At 44.2% G+C, this 21,955-nt stretch overlaps 1 protein-coding gene across 2 annotated transcripts in view; it reads right to left on the reverse strand.

Annotated features, from left to right (window-relative positions):
- Window positions 1-21,955, reverse strand: part of TULP4 (TUB like protein 4) — a 218,142-nt gene that overhangs the window by 107,237 nt on the left and 88,950 nt on the right. For both annotated transcript variants that reach the window (XM_068231856.1, XM_068231857.1), the window contains exons 3-4: window positions 5,740-5,868; window positions 4,019-4,180 (exon numbers count right to left, since the gene is read on the reverse strand). In XM_068231856.1, coding sequence (XP_068087957.1) covers window positions 4,019-4,180; window positions 5,740-5,868 — 291 coding nt within the window. The remainder of the gene's footprint in view (window positions 1-4,018; window positions 4,181-5,739; window positions 5,869-21,955) is intronic.

Raw genomic sequence — 21,955 nt, forward strand, 5'->3', positions numbered from 1 at the left:
TGCTTAGCATTTGTTGGCCCTTTTGTCTACACTCTGTGGTCCAGCTCAACCCAAACCATCTCGATAAGGTTCAGGTGTGGTGACTGTGGAGGCCAAGTCATCTGGCGCAGCACCTCATCACTCTCCTTCCTGGTCAAATAGCCCTTACACAGCCTGGAGGTGTGTTTGGGGTCATTGTCCTGTTGAAAAATAAATGATGGTCCAACTAAACGCAAACCGGATGGAATATCATGCCCCTGCAAGATGCTGTGGTAGCCATGCTGGTTCAGTATGCCTTCAATTTTGAATAAATCCCCAACAGTGTCACCAGCAAAGCACCCCCACACCATCACACCTCCTCCTCCATGCTTCACGGTGGGAACCAGGCATGTAGAGACCATCCGTTCACCTTTTCTGCGTCGCACAAAGACACGGTGGTTGGAACCAAAAATCTCAAATTTGGACTCATCATACCAAAGCACAGATTTCCACTGGTCTAATGTTTATTCCTTGTGTTCTTTAGCCCAAACAAGTCTCTTCTGCTTGTTGCCTGTCTGTAGCAGTGGTTTCCTAGCAGATATTCTACCATGAAGGCCTGATTCACACAATCTCCTCTTAAAAGTTGTTCTAGAGATGTGTCTGATGCTAGAACTCTGTGTGGCATTGACCTGGTCTCTAATCTGAGCTGCTGTTAACCTGCGATTTCTGAGGCTGGTGACTCGGAGCCAGTTTCTTTGTAGCGTTTGATGGTTTTTGAGACTGCACTTGGGGACACTTTCAAAGTTTTCTCAATTTTTTGGACTGACTGACCTTAATTTCTTAAAGTAATGATGGCCACTCGTTTTTCTTTACTTAGCTGCTTATTTGTTGCCATAATACAAATTCTAACAGTCTATTCAGTAGGACTATCAGCTGTGTATCCACCTGACTTCTCCACAACGCAACTGATGGTCCCAACACCATCTATAAGGCAAGAAATCCCACTTATTAAACCTGACCGGGCACACCTGTGACGTGAAAACCATTTCAGGTGACTACCTCTTGAAGCTCATCAAGAGAATGCCAAGAGTGTGCAAAGTAGTAATCGAAGAAAAAGGTGGCTACTTTGAAGAACCTAGAATATGACATATTTTCAGTTCTTTCACACTTTTTGGTTATGTACTTTACTTCCACATGTATTAATTCATAGTTTGGATGCCTTTAGTGTAAATCTACAATGTTCATAGTCATTAAAATAAAGAAAACTCTGTGAATGAAAAGGTGTGTTCAACCTTTTGGTCTGTACTGTGTGTATATTATATATATATATTTATATATATATATATATATATATATATGTATATTTTATATATATATGTATAATATATATATATATATATATATATATATATATATATATATATATATATATATATATATATATATATATAAAAAACGTATAAGTCTTAACCACTTAACGACCGCCTAACGCCGATAGGCGTCGGCAGGTCGAAGTGGGTTCCATCTCAGTTCACGGAGGGTGTCTCCGTGAACAGTCTGCGAACCGGTGATCGAGGGTCACAGGCTAATTGTAAACACGCGGGGAAGAAATCGCCGCTGTTTACATCAATACGGCGCTGATGCGCAGCAGCGCCATAAAGGAGATCGGCAATCCCCGGCCTCTGATTGGCCGGGGATCGCCGCCGTCTGATAGGCTAAAGCCTATTGGAGGCGGTACAGGACGGATCCGGAGGGAGAGGGAGGTAAGGGGAGGGAGCGCAGAATATTGCTGCGGAGGGGGGCTTTGAGGAGCCCCCCCCGCTCGGCCACACAGAGCGGCGGCGAACAGACCCCCCCAGCAGGACACCCCCCTAGTGGGGAAAAAAAGGGGGGGGAAGTCTAATCACTCTGCCTCATTCACGATCTGTGCTGCGGGCTGGAGAGCCCACACAGCACAGATCACACAGAAATCCCCTTGTCCTTAAGTGGTTAAAGTGTACCAGAGCTCGTTTAAATAAAAAGATTTATACATACCTGGGGATTCCTCCAGCCCCATACACTCCGATCACTCCCACTCCGCCGTCCTCAGTCTTCCCGCAGCTCTGATACCGAGTCCTCGCAATTCCGTCAGTCGGAGACAGTCTGGCGTAAGAGAAGTGCGCCATCTACGTATCTCCAGCAGTTTCTGGAGAGATACGCAAAGAGTGCACTTCTCCTGCGTAGACTGGAGCCGACTGACAGAAGTGCGGGGACCCGGTACCGGCGCTGCAGAAGACTGAGGACAGCGGCGTGGGAGTGATCGGAGCATATGAGACTGGAGGAAGCCCCAGGTAAGTATACATCTTTTATTTAAACAAGCTCTGTGTCCCTTTAAGTAGTGGTAAAGTTATTGCTGATTGAATAGGAACATAGCTAAAACATCAAAAATGCTCTGGTCCTTAAAGTAAACCTGAAATTGCAAAATAAAAAGATTTTATACTCACACAGGACTTACTACAGCCCCACGAGCACGGATGCATCCTTGGCTGTCCTCCCAAGTGCCTCCGTTCGCCTGCAAGCAGTTGGCTCTTCTGCACATGTGTGGCCCTTCCACGCACGTGCCCAGGACAAGGTATAGGCTCACGAGCCCAGGAGGACTAGAATTCGGTATTCAAATGAAGTTTAATGACTTCACCTGTGACCACAGGCAATGGGGGGTTAACTTACCCAGAAGTCTTCGGTCCCATCTGCGTTTTATTACGTGCCATAGGCGTAATGAAAGCTATGTTCCAAGACTCACTACCACGCCTCCTCTTTCAAGCCGGAAGTCCTGGAACGTGGCTTTCATTACGCCTATGGCACGTAATGAAACGCAGATGGGACCAAAGACTTCTGGGCAAGTTAACCCCCCATTGCCTGTGGTCACAGGTGAAGTCATTAGACTTCATTTGAATACCGAATTCGAGTCCTTCTGGACTCGTGAGCCCATGCCTGCCCAGGGCTAAATGCAGCCAAAAGAGAGGCTCTTGGGAGCATAGCGAGGGACGTATCTGTGCTCATGGACCTGAAGGAAGCCCCAGTTGAGTGTAACATCTTTTTATTTTGTGATCTCAGGTAAACTTTAAGGTGGTTTCATATGGCAGTAATAAAAGGGTTAAAGGCACACTGTAGTGAGGAATATGGAGCCTGCCTGGTGGCAGTTCTGATCAATTTGGCTGCACTAGTGCCTAAATCATAAGTGTATGACTAACATGGGTGGTCTCTAAAGCATACCTAAAGTGACATAATGAAAAAAACAACAGATAGGATATATAAGTCCTACTGCTGGCCTGAAGTCCCTTTCTGTTTTCCAGGACAGCAAGCGTTAAAAACTAGGAGTTATATATGCAAATGGACTTATTGAATAACTTGTCAAATTCAGTCGTTTCCTGAAAAGTACATCAAAGGCAAACCCCTCTTATCTGGCTGAGAAAAGACTGCCGATCAGGTTTACCATTTACCCCAAGTACTACACTACAATAAATTATCTCTGCATCTTTCTATAGATCCTTTTCAGGGAGTGCAATCTGTTACTCTGGGTGTTTCAAGTCCTACCCAATAGAGCCATATCAATCCTTGCCATGCACTGATGAAGACTAACCAGTCTAAACAGTCTGCATGCATGTTATATTGAGGCTCTGCACAATTAACAGGCTGACAAATCATTGCATTCCAGTGGTTCTTAAAGTGTGTTTAGCTTTTAAGGCCCATACACACGTCGGATTTCCGCGAACGACGTGTGTAGGGGCCTTAGGGACGTGAAAGGAGGATTTATATATTCAGCAGTCAGCATTGTGGGACACCTCAGAAACACACTCCATCCTGGATAATCACAAATACCTTTTGTTTTAAGAAGGCACATTTCTGTTTTTAATAACATTTTAGTAAGAAGGCTTTTTGGTCCTTTTAAGCCCCTTACACTCTGCAATCGGTTACTCTGTGTGTTTTAAGTCCAACCCCATAAAGCCACAATAATCAAATTTTTGTTTTGTAAAGTATGAAGTAAAAACACAACAAACATTTATACAATTGTATTGGTTACCTGTTGATCATCTGGTGTCCAGATCCCACATGTGATTTGACTCTCAAGATTGATCTCAGATGACCAATGACGCTGACCACTCACTGAACCAACAAGCACAAATCCATCCCGGTAAGATATCAAAGCTTGGGTGCCATCATGACTCCAGGTAAAATCGCTCACCTATGTGAGACAAAAGATACAACAATCAGTCACTAGCAAGAATGTTAATGGAGCTCTGCAGTGAGAGGGATATGGGAGGTGGACATATTTATTTCCTTTTAAACAATACAAATTGCCTGTCCTGCTGACCCACTTATACTTGTAGACCCTGAACAAGCATGCAGATCAGATATTTCTGACTTAAAGTGAACCTGAGTAGCTGATACCCCCTTGACCCCTACATGAGAAATCTATTCCTTTTCACAAACAGACCATCAGGGGGCGCTGTATGACTGATATTGTGGTGAAACCCCTCCCACAAGAAACTCTGAGGACCATGGTCCTGGCAATTTCCTGTCTGTGAACCTCGCTTCATTGAGGGAAATAGCTGTTTACAGCTGTTTCCAACTGCCAAAAAAAGCAAGCAGCAGCTACATCACCTGCCAGCAGTAAAAATGTCACCATGAGATAAATGTCAGAATGTAAATCGGGGATTTAAAAGATTTCTAAAATGGGCAAACACTGACTAAATCATTTATACATAATTATTGTAAAAATGAAGCACTTTTTTATTACATTATTTTCACTGGAGTGCTTCTTTGTCACCCGCAATACTGAATGAAAGCCTGGCGTTTCGTCAGGCATGCACGGCCCAGCACGCTCCACGTCGCGCTCCCATCCCAGGGAGAACTCTGCGCCTGCGTGCTGTGGAAGCGCGCCGTGCATGCGTGAGGAAACGCGTCTTGGCCAGGCTTTCGGACAGTATTGCAGGTGACAGGAGCCACCCGGGGAAACAGTAAGGGACTGAGCGGCCTCAAGGGGACTTAAGGAAGCCCCAGGTAAGTATGGAACCTGAGATGTGTGCCTTATACTTGGTAAAGCTTCTTGCTTCCTTAGCATCGCGCGCTTGTTCTAATAGCAGCTGCCTCTGTGAAGTATCGCGACTGTGATACTTCACTAGCGTAGCTGCTACTATGTTAATTAAAATAGTAATTAACGATGTAACTAATTAACATAGTAGCAACTATGCTAGTGAAGTATCACGGTTGCAATACTTCACAGAGGCGGCCACTATTAGAACGAGCGGGCATTGCTAAGGAAGCAACAAGCTTTACCAAGTATAAGGCACACTACGTTGCAGGGAGCAAGCGTAGCCTCTATAGCGGCCACTAAGTGTTTTTTAATGAGCGCTGCTGAAGCAGCGCTCGTTATACCGGTTAGTGAATCAACTCCATTGTTCCACTAAAAGACAAAACAACACCTCAAGGTATCCATAAATCAGACGACTTGGTGGCCGATCGACCATCCAAATCGATTATTATAATCGAATCGGATGAAAATCCGTGCTGCCAAGTGCATGCCTGACCGACAATGCGATTTCAGGTCAATAATTCAGTTCAATCACAGTAGTTAGCAGCCATGAGATGAATAGGCCTAGGCTTTTAGAATGGCAGTCTTTTGTGCGTACACTCTTCCCCTCCATAACAGAAACAAGTTCTCCTTTACCCTGGAACTCTGGGCCAACTCTGCATGTACACACCATATTCATATAGAGCACAACAATGTAGTATTGCCCACACCTGTGCTCCTCGATCATTAACCAACTCCACAGACCATCTGCCTTCATACTGGATCCACACAAATATCCCTCCATCAGCATCACAGGTTGCCAGCTTTTGGAAAGGTTCATTCCATCTTACTAATACCACCTAAAAAACAAACAGACAAACAAAAAAAAAAAAAGTCAATCAAGTTTTAACACTTGTGCAAATGCTATTAACAAAAACAGAACATCTGAATTTTATTAGTTCCATTAGAGCAGATGTAATACAGCAAAGCAAAAGTGAGAGTAAGAGCCCTTTTCCACTAGCAGCATCTTGCCACCTTCTGGATCTTCTGCAATCGGCCCCGGTAAGTCGTCTACTTGGCGCAGTCTGGCCGCGCACTCTCCTGTGGCCAGGAGTGTTCTGCACCTGTGCAGTAGTACTGGGCAGGCATAAAACTCTCCTGGCGATAGGAGCATGTTGGGAGGCCACGCAGTAAGTCCCAGGTCTAAGGGACTTATCTGGGGCAGATTGCTGGAGATCCAGGAGGTGGCGGTGAACAGCAAGTGAGCCTTCAGCCTGGATCAGCCATGAGAAGGCTGGAGGAAGTCCCAGGTAGGTAGAATTTTTTCTACCGTCCCATCTAAGGTTTCCTTTAAAACAAATGGAAATCGTATGGGGACATCAGTCCTGCTACATTTTACGTGCGCTTGACCTATACAAAGTATAGGAGCACACAAAAATTGCATAGCAACCAGTAATTTTTGGGTACCTGGGGTTAGAGTTGTGAAATAGGGTACAGACTCCAACTCCTAATTTATTTAAACTGAAATTAGAAAAAAATATATATAAAATGTCGATTTCTCAGATATTAGATATAATAAATTGTATATACAGTAATAGCAGTGCTATTACCAAAACAAAACATAAAAATAAAATAATAAATCAAACAAAAAAAATCAGTTACTTGTGCTGCTGCAATAAAGCAGTCACCAAATGTTCAACGTCAGATACACATATCTGTGTCTATATATCTGATGTATATGTTACGGCCAGAACCCAAGTTTGGCCACTTTGCGTTCTGGCCGGCCAATGTACGAAGTGGCCGCGGCGGTGAGGCCAATGTTAGAAATGAAATGATTCCAGTAAGATTAATGTATGTTCTGGCCGTCTCGCTGCGGCCAAATGTTTCAAAAGTGAGTTCATTTAATGAAATGAAGCCGGCAGCAATGTAACAGATGAAGCCGCCGGCTTCAGCTCTCTCTCCTCCCCCTGCCTCTCTCCTATACAATACTGGGCAGCCGGCAGGGACATGCGCATCCCCCTAGAGTCGTTCGTCGCAGCAGGGATCCTGCTGTTCGTTCCTGCAGAGCGGGTGCTGGCAGAAGCAATGTCTGCAGCATCCCCGCTCTGCTGCCCTGGTGCAATGAACGACTCTCGGGGACACGCGTGTGTACTGCCCGGTGGTCTATAGGAGAGAGAGAGGCAGGGGGAGGAGAGAAAGCTGAAGCTGGCGGCTTCATTTGTTACATTGCTGCCGGCTTAATTTCATTAAATGAACTCCCTTTTGAAACATTTGGCCGCAGCGAGACGGTCAGAACATACATTAATCTTACTGGAATCATTTCTTGTCTAACATTGGCCGCACCAACGCAGCCACATCGCACATTTACCGGCCAGAACCCGAAGTGGCCGGCCAGAACGCACAGTGGCCAAACTTCGGGTTCTGGCCGTAACATATACACAGGAATTGTATATACAGGTATAATGAATAACATCTCTGCTGTATGAGAAAAGCCTGATGTGTAGTTGTGTCACTAGTAAGGATGGTCAACGAGATGCAAAGAATTCCAAGTTGATGCAGATTTATACAAATTTTTGCAGCTTGAAAATGAACCAATCGAATCCACCTTGGCAGGATTTGGTTGGCCCATTTTAAAGCTGCATATATATGCATATAAAATTTGCCTAAACCTGCATCAGCTCAGAATTATTTGCATCTCATTGACCATCCCTAGTCACAATTGCGACGTCCAGCTGAGCTTTTATGCAAACTGACATTACATCATTACAATATGTTTTTTAGTACATTACAAAAGAGTATTCATTTCATTTGAGCTATAATTTGTTTAAAGTGCATGTAATTGTTAACATAAGTAACTAGGATCAATTCCATGGGATTTTCAAACTCACTTGGCTCTTGAAATCAATGATTTATTTATTTGTGGTTGGTATCTATTACTGAAGATGCTGTCCATTTCTAGTAAACCTGGATCACATCACGTGTGAAGAATGTGTAATATTGGAAGAATACCCTCATTCCCTTCAGAATGACTGCACATCTCTCTCTAGCTAAACACACACTTCGAAAATTGTCACCCATCGTGGATCAGGAAACAATCCCTTGGGCGACAATTCAGGGAATGATACTGTAGCGACATATGCCTAGCTTTGTAGCTTAGATGTACTGACAGATAGATTGCCTAGGGCCCAATTGATGTTCAGGGTCCCTGTCTGCACCCTCTACATGTTGGTAATCCTAAACCGGGGTTAGTTTTGCATTGTATTTACCAAGTATTCTACAGTTATAGCCTAAGTTTAGTTAAAGCGCAATTCTGGTGTAGATAGAAAACACAGAGGTGTGTGAGATCTTTGATATCTATGCTGTTCATTATTCTTTGATAAGGCTATATTGTTCTTAATCTTTTGTATAAAAAAAAAAGACTAAATCTCTTTATCTATCTCTCTATCTATGTGTCTGTGTAATAAGATATAAAAACACATATGAAATAGGCTGCCTGACTCAAGCAATAAGTTCCGGCTACCATTCACCTCACAGTGGAGGAAGTGATTTCCCATAAACATGCAGTATACTTGTAATCTATAAACTAGTGCCATCACTCAAAGGTATATACCAAATTACAAAACCACTTTACAGACCGACCAATTTAAAAAAAAACAAAAAAAAAACATATTTCTCAATTTCCTTAACCAAATTCAGCAAAGACACCAGAGGTTCCGAAATATAAAACAAAATATCATCCGCAAAAGCCGATATCTTATGCTCCTCATCTCCAACTCTAACGCCATGGATATTTCCAGACCTCCTAACAATACACAAAAAACTTCCAAGGTCAAAATAAAAATAATTGGTGACATGGGACACCCCTGTCTCGTTCCATTCGACAAGAAGAAGGCATCCGACAGGGCACCATTTGCTCTAACGCTTGCAGTTGGACTAGAGTACAGCGCATCCACCCAATGTAACATGTTCTCTCCTAATCCTATAAATCTTAAAGAGAACCCGAGGTGGGTTTGAAGAATGTGATCTACATACAGAGGCTGAATCTGCCTATACAGCCCAGCCTCTGTTGGTATCCCAAACCCCCCTAAGGTCCCCCTGCACTCTGCAATCCCTCATAAATCACAGCCGTGCTGTCGACACACAGCGTGTCGCAGCGGGCTGTGTTTTTCTCTATAGTGTCAGTCTGCTGCTCTCCCCGCCTCTTGCAGAACTCCGGTCCCCGCCTGCCTCCCTTTCCTCCCTGCTGATTAGAGGGAAGGGAGGGGGGCAGGGACCGGAGCTCTGCAGGAGGCGGGGGAGCAGCCGAGACTGACACTACAGATGTAAACACAGTACGCACAGCGCGGCTGTGATCTATTTCTGATTGCAGAGTGCAGGGGGACATTAGGGGGGTTTGGAATACCAACAGAGGCTGGGCTGTATAGGCAGATCCAGCCTCTGTATGCAGATCGCATTCTTCAAACACACCTCGGGTTGTCTTTAAAGTAGACATAATAAAATCCCAATTTCTCTGCATCCGTCGACAACACAATCATAGGAACTTCCTTCATTAAGGAGCACTTAAACAATGCCATCGCCCTTGCCACATTATCTCTCCGTTCTCTCCCAGGCACAAACCCAACCTGATCTCCTTTAACTACTAATCCCAGCCACGGCTTAATTCTCTCAACTAAAATGTTTGCAAAAATCTTTATATCCAAATTCAGTAATGATATAGGCCTGTAACTTTGACACTAGGCTGGATCTTTTCCACTCTTATGAATAACTGTTATATGGGCCTCTAACACACCTTTGGGCATTTCTCTACCCTCTTTGAGGGAATTAAAGAATCTACACATAGGTGGCACTAACACATCACTCAAATTGGAAAAAATATTGCTTTATGAAACCATCAGGACCAGGTGACTTACCCTCCTTCATGGCTTTTATCATAGCTAACACCTCCTCCTCGCTAATCTCTTTTTCCATTATATCTCTGTTTTCCTGTGATATTTTCACCATCCCAGATTCCTCTAGATATTTCCACATCACTTTATCAAAATCCCTAGATCCATTTTTCAGAAGTCCATACAGTTAAGAATAATACTCCTTAACTCAGATGCTCATTCGGATTCCGCGGAAATGCAATTTCCGAAATTCCGATCGGAAATTGCATTTCCGCATCGGAATGCGGAAACCGGTAATGCTAGTGCGTTAGGCGGATTTCCGCCGGAAATCGCGGAAATTTCCGCCGGAAATCACGGAAATTCCGCCCGACTTTAACATTGATTTTCTCAAAAACTATAAGGTCTTTTTGAAAACTTTTTTTGCATCTTGTTCACAAGATTCAGTTTTATAAACCCTGAAAATTTGGTGTTTCTAGGACTTACGGGGACTTTGCTATTAACCGCTAAAGTCGGTGGATTTTTACTGTAATGTAAAATGCAGAAAATCTGCTTCTGCCTATTTTCTGCATTTACATTACAGGAAAAATTCACCGACTTTAACGGTTAATAGCAAAGCCCCCGTACGTCATAGAAACACCAAATTTTCAGGGTTTATTAAACAGAATCTTCTGAACAAGATGCAAAAAAAGTTTTCAAAAAGACCTTATAGTTTTTGAGAAAATCGATGTTAAATTCGGGCGGAATTTCCGCGATTTCCGGCGGAAATGCCGCATTGGAATGCGGAAATTGGTAGCGGAAAGCGGAATCGGTATTTGGCAATGGCGGAATGCGGAATTACCGCGGAATCGGAAATTGGCATTTCCGACCATCCCTACTCCTTAAACACATTTGCTATTTTGTGTGCCTGCAGATCAACTACCCCCCATCATTCTTAATCCTAGGAATATATGCACTTTTCCTTTGTCCTTTTAATGCCCTTGCCAGCCACCTTCCACTTTTATTTGCATTTTCAAACCATTTAGCAGAATAAATTCTATTTTTTCCCTCAGTCTACGTCTAATAGCTCTGACAATTTGATCCTTGCCTTGTTCAAACTATCTAGTGCTTTCTGATCTAATGAACCCTTATGTTCTAATTCCAATTTTCCTGTTTCTGATAATTCTGTAATTTTACCATTATACTCTTATTTAGCTCGCAAGGAAATAAAGACCCCCCCTCACTACCGCCTTATGAGCTGACCATTCTATGCCCTTGTCCATATCATCCAATTCGTTATCCTCAAAATACTCCACTAATTTTTTTTTATCTTATCTTTAACTTCTATATCATCCAGAAGGTTGCAATTGAGTCTCCAATGCCAATCACGCCTATCTCTAACCCCTAAATCCAAATCAAACCACACAGGGGCATGATCTGAGATGGTTATATTCCCTATACCTGCTCCTTATACTCTATCCCAAAAATATTGATCCAAAAACAGAATATCTATTCTTGTATATATTTTATGCACATGTGAAAAAAAATGAATAATCCTTCACAGAAGGAAAAAGTGCTCTCCAAACATCTACAACAGGGCTGCCCAATAGGTCAATCGCGATCTACTGGTAGATCACAACCGCCTGATTGGTAGATCGCGGCCTCATGGCCGCGTCCCATTGAATTGTGCGGCCAGCAGCTCTATAGGCCGCGTCCTGTCAGATTCTGCTGCTGGCCGCTGATCTCGCGGGGAGAGAGGAGTGGCTGAGAGGCCAGGGGCGGCTCTGCCCTGACGCATTGTCATGGCTGGGGGCGCGGCGCTGGAAGCAAAACTTCCTCCTGAGCGCACACAGCCCGCCAGAGCCTCCCTCAGCCGCCGAAATGGCTTATCTGCCCTGCAGTCAGCTGCGGCTGAGGGGGTGAAGACCAGGAGGCCACCGCTGGAGCTGAAGGGAAGTAAGTTGCGTGCGGGCTCCTATACCCAGCTATCCTATACTAAGGGCACATATACCCAGCTATCCTATACTAATGGCACATATACCTGGCTAACCTATACAAAGGGCACATATACCTGGCTAACCTATACAAAGGGCACACATACCTGGCTAACCTATACAAAGGGCACACATACCTGGCTAACCTATTCTACAACAACAACAACAAATAACATTTGTAAAGCGCTTTTCTCCCATGGGACTCAAAGCGCAGAAGCATGGCTCCGACCATCGTGGTACAGAGGAAGAATTTTATAAGTCTGGAAATGCCAGGCTAAACAGGTGGCTTTTCAGTCTGGATTTGAATAGCTCCAGGGATGGTGCTGTCTTTACTGGGTGTGGCAGGAAGTTCCAAAGAGTAGGGGCAGCGTGACAGAAGGCTCTATCTCCAGATTTTTTGAGGTGCACTCTGGGAGTGACCAAGTTTATAGAACTTGCTGATCTGAGGTTGTGAGAGGTGTGGTGCAGCTTCAGCAAGTCCTTCATGTATCCAGGGCCCAGATTGTGCAGGGATTTGAATGTCAGCAGTCCAATCTTGAAGAGTATTCTCCATTCTACTGGTAGCCAGTGCAGTGAGCGAAGGATCGGTGTAATGTGACAGTGGCGAGGCTGGTTAGCAATCTGGCAGCAGCATTCTGCACTAATTGCAGGCGACGCAGGTCCTTTTTGGGGAGGCTAGCATAAAGGGCATTGCAGTAGTCCAGCCGTGATGTGATGAAGGCGTGGACTATGGTTGGAAGATCCTCTGGGGGAATCAGATGTTTAATCTTTGCAATGTTCTTCAGATGAAAGAAGGAAGATTTAACTACAGATGAAATTTGGTTTCTGAAACTCAATTCCCCATCGATTAGTACGCCAAGGCTGCGCACAAGGTTGGAGCTGTTTATGTCTGAATTCCCAATCCTGATTGGTGTTGCTTTAGGATAGAGCTGTTTTGATGGCGAGTGCTGGCTTTGGACAAACAGGACCTCAGTTTTGTCAGCATTCAGTTTCAACCAGTTATCATTCATCCATGCCTGTAGCTCAGCTAAGCAAGAGTTTATTTTTGGGGTAGAGTCTGTTCCACCAGGTTTGAAGGACAGGTATAGCTGTGTGTCATCGGCGTAGCAGTGGTACGTCAGGCCATGACGTAGGATAAGTGTACCGAGTGGCAACATGTAGATTGCAACCAGCAGAGGGGATAGGATTGATCCTTGTGGCACTCCGAATTGTAGAGGTGCAGGTTTGGACATTATAGGACCTAGGGATACTCTCTGTGTTCTGTCAGTCAGGAATGATCTGAACCACTGGAGGACTGATCCACTGATGCCACAGTACTCCTGCAGTCTGTTAAGCAGGATTTCATGGTCAACTGTATCAAAAGCCGCTGAGAGATCCAACAGGATTAGGATGGAGCATTCCCCTCTGTCCCTTGCCATGAGCAGATCGTTGCAGACTTGGATGAGGGCGGTTTCATAGCTGTGGTGTTTCTTAACCCTCCTGGCGGTTTGCAAAACATCCGCCAGGGGGCAGCAAACTCTTTTTTTAATTTTTTTTTTTCTCTTTTCATGTAGCGAGTCAAAGTCTCGCTACATGATAGCCGCAGCTCAGCGGCATTCCCCCAGCCCCTCCGATCGCCTCCGGCGATCGGAGATCAGGAGATCCCGTTCAAAGAACGGGATCTCCTGGAGGGCTTCCCCCGTCGCCATGGCGACGGGCGGCATGACGTCATCGACGTCGTGACGTCATTGGGAGTCCCGGCCTACCCCTTAGCGCTGCCTGGCACTGATTGGCCAGGCAGCGCACGGGGTCTGGGGGGGGGGGGGGGGGGGCGGCGCGGCGAGCGGAGGCACCTAATCGGTGCGGAGCGGCGGCGATCAGACTGCACACGCAGCTAGCAAAGTGCTAGCTGCGTGTTGCAAAACAAAAAGTGAACAAATCGGCCCAGCAGGGCCTGAGAAATCCCCCTGCGCGGCATAGCCCGTGCTCAGCACGGGCTTACCGCCAGGGAGGTTAAAGCCAGATTGTATTCTAAAGGCACATATACCTGGCTAACCTATTCTAAGGGCACATATACCTGGCTAACCTATTCTAAGGGCACATACACCTGGCTAACCTATTCTAAGGGCACATACACCTGGCTAAACTATTTTAAGGGCACATATACCTGGCTAACCTATTCTAAGGGCACATATACCTGGCTAACCTATTCTAAGGGCACATATACCTGGCTAACCTATTCTAAGGGCACATATACCTGGCTAACCTATTCTAAGGGCACATATACCTGGCTAACCTATTCTAAGGGCACATACCTAGCTAGCTAACCTATACTGAAGGGACCTATACCTAACTACTTTCCCGGGGAAGGGGGGGGGGGGGTGCGGGTGCATTTAAACCGTCGTTAGAACTCCTGGCCTCAGCGAACTTTAAAGTAGCTCGCGGGCCAAAAAAGTGTGCGCACCCCTGATCTGCAAGATGAACATTCTGAAAAATCTTTTTGCTAGATTTATTAGCTACTGCCGTAATACTCCTGGAACCAGATGACACATCCATTTTAGGCTTAGAGATCCAATTACAATCTTCTCCAAAAACTAAGCATCCCTCCCTGAACCCCTCAAGTTGTTCAATCACCAATCTAAAAAATTTAGCGTGTGATTCATTAGGCGCACAGATATTAACAAAAGTATATACTTGGCCCATTAATTGTCCCTTCAAAAACAACAAACCCGCCCATCTCATCACTCTTTTTATCCAAAAATACAAACGGACACATCTTACTCACTGCTATTGCAACTCCTTTAGCCTTTTTAATCTGAGAATTAGAAAAAAACACCTATTAAATATGGACAAGGGCATACCAGGCATCTTATCTCTATAAAAATGAGTTTTCTGCAAAACAAGTATTTGAGATCTAAGTCTATGCAGTTCCATCCATATTTTTTCCTCTTTTAACTGGAGAACCAAGACCCTTAACATTATAGGAGATAATCCTTAAATTATCACCCTCCTGAGTCATCAATCATAAACTCCATTAATTTCCCACCCCCCACCAGAGAATCACATTCTCTTTATCTCCAACCCCATAGAGATCCCTCTAGGAGATTTGAAAAGGCTCAGTGACTCCCTCCCCTTAGGATCAGTCTTTTTGGGACTCGGCGACCTATGCACTCTTCCAATTTCAATAATTTTGTCATTATTCAAAATATGGACAATCTTCAGAACGGCTTCTTTCAAATCATCAGCATTAACACTCTCAGAGAGCCCTTTTATTCTTATATATTTTGCCTGCGATTTCGATTCTCAAAGTCATCCAATTGGGACAACATCTCATCAAACTTTTTATTATACACATTAATCTGGGAAGCAATTTCAGACACAGTTTGTTCCACTTTTTCTGCTCTACTCTCCATAGCTACTACTCTCTGACCTATATTCATCATCTCATTTTTAATCTCCACCATTTCCATATGGAACGATTTTTCCAAACGTTCAATCAAACCTTCCATATCAGATAAAGTCGGCAAAGATCTCACCCGCTCCCTCCAACTTTCCTCCTCCTCCTCAAAGATAAAGTTCTCTTTTTTCTTGCAGGGCTTTTACCAGCTCCATCATCTCCCCCAAGGGATTCCTTAGAAGTCTCCTCCATTCTTTCTCCACTTTCATCAGACTTTCCAGATTTTACCTCCATAAAGCTCCTAATATCTCCTGTTTGTGAACAGCTGTCAGTCTTCCCTCTGTGTCTTCCACGTGTCATAATAATCAAAACTTCTGGCCAATCGCACCAGCCTCCACCCACAAACTGTCAGTCTCGCTTTCTTGCGTTACTCCAGTACACAACTATTTGCAGCACTTATCTAATCTTCTGGCCAATCGCACCAGGATACACACACAATTTGCTGTTATCAATTCCTTGTGACCATCAATACAGTGGGTTGCAAAAGTATTCGGCCCCCTTGAAGTTTTTCACATTTTGTCATATTACTGCCACAAACATGAATCAATTTTATTGGAATTCCACATAAAAGACCAACACAAAGTGGTGTACACATGCGAAGTGGAACGAAAATCATACATGATTCCAAACATTTTTTACAAATACATAACTGCAAAGTGGGGTGTGCGTAATTATTCGGCCCCCTTTGATCTGAGTGCAGTCAGTTGCCCATAGACATTGCCTGATGAGTGCTAATGACTAAATAGAGTGCACCTGTGTGTTATCTAATGTCAGTACAAATACACCTGCTCTGTGAGGGCCTCAGAGGTTGTCTAAGAGAATATTGGGAGCAACAACACCATGAAGTCCAAAGAACACACAAGACAGGTCAGGGATCAAGTTATTGAGAAATTTAAAGCAGGCTTAGGCTACAAAAAGATTTCCAAAGCCTTGAAAATCCCACGGAGCACTGTTCCAGCGATCATTCAGAAATGGAAGGAGTATGGCACAACTGTAAACCTATCAAGACAAGGCCATCCACCTAAACTCACAGGCCGAACAAGGAGAGCGCTGATCAGAAATGCAGTGAAGAGGCCCATGGTGACTTTTGACGAGCTGCAGAGATCTACAGCTCAGGTGGGAGACTCTGTCAATAGGACAACTATTAGTCATGCACTGTACAAAGTTGGCCTTTATGGAAGGGTGACAAGAAGAAAGGCATTGTTAACAGAAAGCATAAGAAGTCCCGTTTGCAGTTTGCCACAAGCCATGTGGGGGACACAGCAACCATGTGGAAGAAGGTGCTCTGGTCAGATGAGAGCAAAATTTAACTTTTTGGTCAAAATGCAAAACGCTATGTGTGGCGGAAAACTAACACTGCACATCACTCTGAACACACCATCCCCACTGTCAAATATGGTGGTGGCAGCATCATGCTCGGGGGGTGCATCTCTTCAGCAGGGACAGGGAAGCTGGTCAGAGTTGATGGGAAGATGGATGGAGCCAAATACAGGGCAAACTTAGAAGAAAACCTCTTGGAGACTGCAAAAGACTTGAGACTGGGGTGGAGGTTCACCTTCCAGCAGGACAATGACCCGAAACATAAAGCCAGGGCAACAATGGAATGGTTTAAAACAAAACATATCTATGTGTTAGAATGGCCCAGTCAAAGTCCAGATCTAAATCCAATCGAGAATATGTGGCAAGATCTGAAAACTGCTGTTCACAAACGCTGTCCATCTAATGTGACTGAGCTGGAGCTGTTTTGCAAAGAAGAATGGGCAAGGATTTCAGTCTCTAGAAGTGGAAAGCTGGTAGAGACATACCTTAAAAGACTGGCGGCTATAATTGCAGCAAAAGGTGGTTCTACAAACCACTTTGCAGTTATTTATTTGTAAAAAAATGTTTGGGATCATGTATGATTTTCGTTCCACTTCTCATGTGTACACCACTTTGTGTTGGTCTTTCATGTGGAATTCCAATAAAATTGATTCATGTTTGTGGCAGTAATGTGACAAAATGTGGAAACCGTCAAGGGGGCCGAATACTTTTGCAACCCACTGTATATATCAACTTGCAATATAGATCAAATCTTCTGGCCAATCACACCAGGATATTTACACAGTCTGCTGTTATAAATTTCTTGTGACCGTCAGCATATATCGACTTGCAACACTTGTCATATAGATCAAATCCTCTGGCCAATCGCACCAGGATACATACACAGTCTGCTGTTATCAATACTTTGTAAACACCAATGTGTTGAAATTTGCAGCACTTGTTAAAATAGTAGCAAAAATTTCTGGCCAATCACACCAGGATACACACACAATTTGCAGCTTCCGATTTCTGAAGATCATCAGTATTCAGACATTTGCAGGCTCACCACCTCTGTCCTCCTTACTCCTCAGGGTCTCTCTCCTCTTCCCACACGCCCCAACAGAACATCCAAGCCTCCCAGCAAGATACTGGCTCAGACTCCAGTCAAAGACGCCGCAATACACGCGGCGCCTCGCACACTACTTTCTGATGAGGGGGCGGGTCAGGTCGCACCTCTCACCGCATCAGCACACCGCCTCCACCCTGCTCATCACTCCCGTCAACAAGACCGACCAATTAATCATTTAAAATTTGTCTGCTATGAAACGCTTCCAGATACACATCCTCACTATACACGCACGCTCATTCACCCACACTGGTACCTGTACCATGTTATGCTAGCATCTTCAGAGAGCGGGAGAGACATGCAGTTTATGTAGAGAAGAGGCCATAGTGTTAGAATACAGCTTGCAAGCGTATGAAAGAGTCTTGGATAGTCTCACCAGTATTCAGAGTCAATGGCAGTTGGATTCAGGTCTCCTGTACTGAGACTCTTACCCGCCAGGTTGCCAGAGTTCCTGCTAAGCCTAGTTTCCTCCTTGGTGAAGACTAAAGGTGGCCATACAATTTTTTAAATAGCTGTTCAATTCAAGAACAGCAATCAATTTTTCTGACTGATTGTAACAATTCAAAAATCTGACCAATGTACCACACGTCTATGTTAAATTTTTCCCCAATCATGAATAAAATAGCAGCTCTACCCAGGCAATTGATTGCATGCCGGGGAGCCGCCACCAGCGCAAGGCACATAAAGCTTCCGCAGCTTCAGTCAGTGGAGACACTTGCAGACATAAATTATTTGACCCTGCCCAGTGCCCACTAAGCCTGAACGATAAATTGCGATCACCAAGTTCACAATTTTGGAATCGTCAGAGCGGCGAGTATCGGGATGTCATTTTTCTCATGGGGAAGTTTGAAGAAGCGGCTTCATATTTCCCCCAAGTCCCGGCGAGTGCGGCCCGCAGCATCGGCAGTGTGACATACCTTCCGCACAAACCCAACACTGTCCGGCCTCTATCGCTGTCTGCCGGCTCTTGTGCATGGCATACTTTCTGGTTCCTGTATGTAACAATAAATACAGGAAGTATGCTGTGCATTAGATACTGCAGGAGATGACGTGGATAGATGGGCATTGCTAGCCTTGTGCTGGAAGGTATATCCAGCACTGCCGCAGCTTGGGGGACCGAGGGGCCACAGAGAAAGACCCAGAGCAGGTACAGAGAGAGACACAGAGCGGGCACAGAGAGAGACCCAGAAGGGACACAGAGGGTGCACAAAGAGAGACAGGAGACAGAGAGACACAGAGGGGGAACAAAGCTTGATTTGAAGGAAATTGTGAATCAAATAAAAATCTTGTTTTTGGGCAGAAATCGCTCAATTAAATTTTTTCTTAAAATCGTTCAGGCCTACCACCCACCCAATAATATTCAGGGCTGGTTCACACTGGGCGCTTTGGTATCGTTTTGCTGATCACCGCCGACAAAAGCTGTTTTTTCAATGTACAGGAAATTGATTTAGGAGGGGTTGCATTTTGCGATTCTATAACATTGAAATGCAATCACTCCAAAACCGCTCCAAAAATGTTGCATGCACCATCAGCAAATCGCTAATCACTGGCGATCGCTACAGAGTGAACACTACCATTGACTTGCATTAGCAGCAGCATTTTGCTGATTGCCAGTGATCAACAAATCGCTGAAAAATCAGCCAAGGTGAACTAGCCCTCACTGGAGCCCTGTATCAACTGTGTTCTGGTGTGCAGCTTCACCACTTGCAGAAAATGGGCCCATCCTCTTCTATATCAGGTATAGATAATAAAATATACTATGCACAACACAGCTGATATGGGGCTTCAGTAAATATTATTATACAGATGTGTAAAGGCCCGGTTCACATTGGCATTAAAAATAGTGCGTTAGCGGAACTCAATCCTAATGGAGGCAAACAGATCCTATGATAATAGAATCCGGTCGGCATGTTCCGCCACACAGACCACAAGTTTGGGGAGGCTGCGATAAATCCGGAGTGATGGACGTGTTGCATTGACCGCACGCTAACGGAATGGAGGGTCAAGGATAAAAAACTGATGTTTTTTCACAGATCAGTTTTTCATCTGTGTGACCTGGGCCATAGTCCTACTGCTATATGCTAATAAATGGTACAGAACTATATGGTGGCCATACATGATTAAATTTTTTAATTTGTTTTTTTTTTTTCGACCAGAGAAAATCTGATAAATGTTTCTGCTTGATTGAATAAAGAAGAAAATTGAACCAATACAGTATACCATATAATTATGATAGTTAAACAAATACCCTGGTTCGCTGCGGTAGCGGTGCAATTCGGATAAATCATACCACACCACAGCCAAAAAGTCGCACCAAGCGTTATAGCTGTGGTGTGACTTAAATAAATAAAAAGAAGAATTAACATAATACACTGCAGCTTGTATGTTACTTCTGCAGCGTTGGCAGCACTTCTGTTGCATCGCAACTCAGGCAGAGTGTCATGTCTCGTAGATTTCAATGGTCACTGCAACGAGTTACGACAGGGGTGAGTAATAAGACGTTGTACGTGTAAAAAGGGCCAAACTAAGTGATAATCCCTGTTTACAAAACTTAAATTATATTCCTACCACAATTTATGGTGATATTTGATTCTGAAATAAAGGTGGAATTTCGCTAGTGTGTACCGTACATTCCTGCATATAAGAGGACCCCCTACTTTTCCAGTTAAAATATACATTTTGGGATATACTCGCCCTATAAGACTACCCCTCTTGACTCTAGGACATTTGTATACTGTACTGTATGTACTGGTGCTATACTGTATAAACAGGTACAGATACTGGTGCTGTACTGTATGTGGTACCCAGCCAATCACAGCAAGCAAGCAGCCAATCACGGCAAGCGATGTACCTTACAGGCGATTGGCTGGTTGCTATATACAAAGCCTGCTTGGATAGGTCAGCTATATCTGTCTCCAAGACTATCAGAGCAGTAGCACAAACATGCCTCTTTCACCTGTCTGGCCCGCCCTTGTATACTATTACCTCCTTCTCTGCCTCTCAGATATCGCACATGCATGCCTGCGACGCATCACTGCCGTCCTCAGGAGTGAGATCTGAGAGGCAGAGAAGGAGGTACGGTAATACGATAAAAGTGCGGGCCAGACGGGTGAAAGAGGCGTGATTTTCTGAGCACAGCGCCGCTCTTTCTCGTTTTTCCATACGCCCTTCGTGTACACCTTCTCAGTGAGGTGCCCCCTCACCTCGTTATCAGGACCGAATTAAGTCACTTCTTTCCAGGAATCCTGGTAAGTGGATTTTCTTCTACCATACTTGTACAGCACCGCCCTTGCTGCTTTCATACAGTCACGCATACGGTGGGGATGCGGCTGCAGACGTTTTTAAGTTCTCCCACTGTATGGGGCAACCGCCGATTCTCCGGTCCGGCTCTGAAGTTTTAGCACCTGCCCTATAAGACGACCCCAGACTTTTGAGAAGATTTTCCAGGATTAAAAAGTAGTCTTACATACCAGAATATAAAATACTTTTCAACTTGAACTAAGAAATATTAAAAGTAATGGTAAAAAATAGATACAATGTTAATTCAAGTAGGTTAAAAGGGTTAATTAATTAATTCATTATGTGGAGGGCATGGTCTCAAAAGTGGGTGCGATTAAACAGTATATTTTATTGTAATAATTTCCACTGCATCCCCATTTAACTAGTATCCCTTTTATCCAGTTAATGACAATCGAACTTATTAAAATGTCCTAATTGAGCCTGTTAACGGCAACAGGACGTTTTAATAAGTCGCTCGTTCCGGCCGCCACTCCGCACTTGTGCGCCCCGCTCCCACCGCCGTTTACCGTCGGGTCACCGCCCGTCCTCTACCCAATCGCAATGCCTGGAATGAATGAAGGTGACCGCGATCAGCGGCCATGTCCATTCATAAAATAGGAAGCCGTCACAGTGTAGTTCAATGTAAAAGTGAACAATTCCTGTAACGGGAAAGTGTTCACCCCCCCCCCCCCCAAAAAAAAAAGACTTGTAAAAACAATCAGTTTAAAAAAACACAAATAGTTTCCTTAGTTTCCTATTACTTTATTACATAGGAGCTTGTAATTATGGACCGGACAAAAACAAACAAACAGAACAACACCTATATTTCCAAATAATTTATTGTCGCCATACATTGTGATAGGGACATAATTTAAACAGTTTAATAATTGGGAGAACTGGGAAAATAAAATGTGTCAGTTTTATCCACTGGAGAACATTTAATTTTAAAAC

The sequence above is a fragment of the Hyperolius riggenbachi genome, chromosome 4 (assembly GCF_040937935.1).
Source record: "Hyperolius riggenbachi isolate aHypRig1 chromosome 4, aHypRig1.pri, whole genome shotgun sequence".
NCBI classification, from domain to species: domain Eukaryota; kingdom Metazoa; phylum Chordata; class Amphibia; order Anura; family Hyperoliidae; genus Hyperolius; species Hyperolius riggenbachi.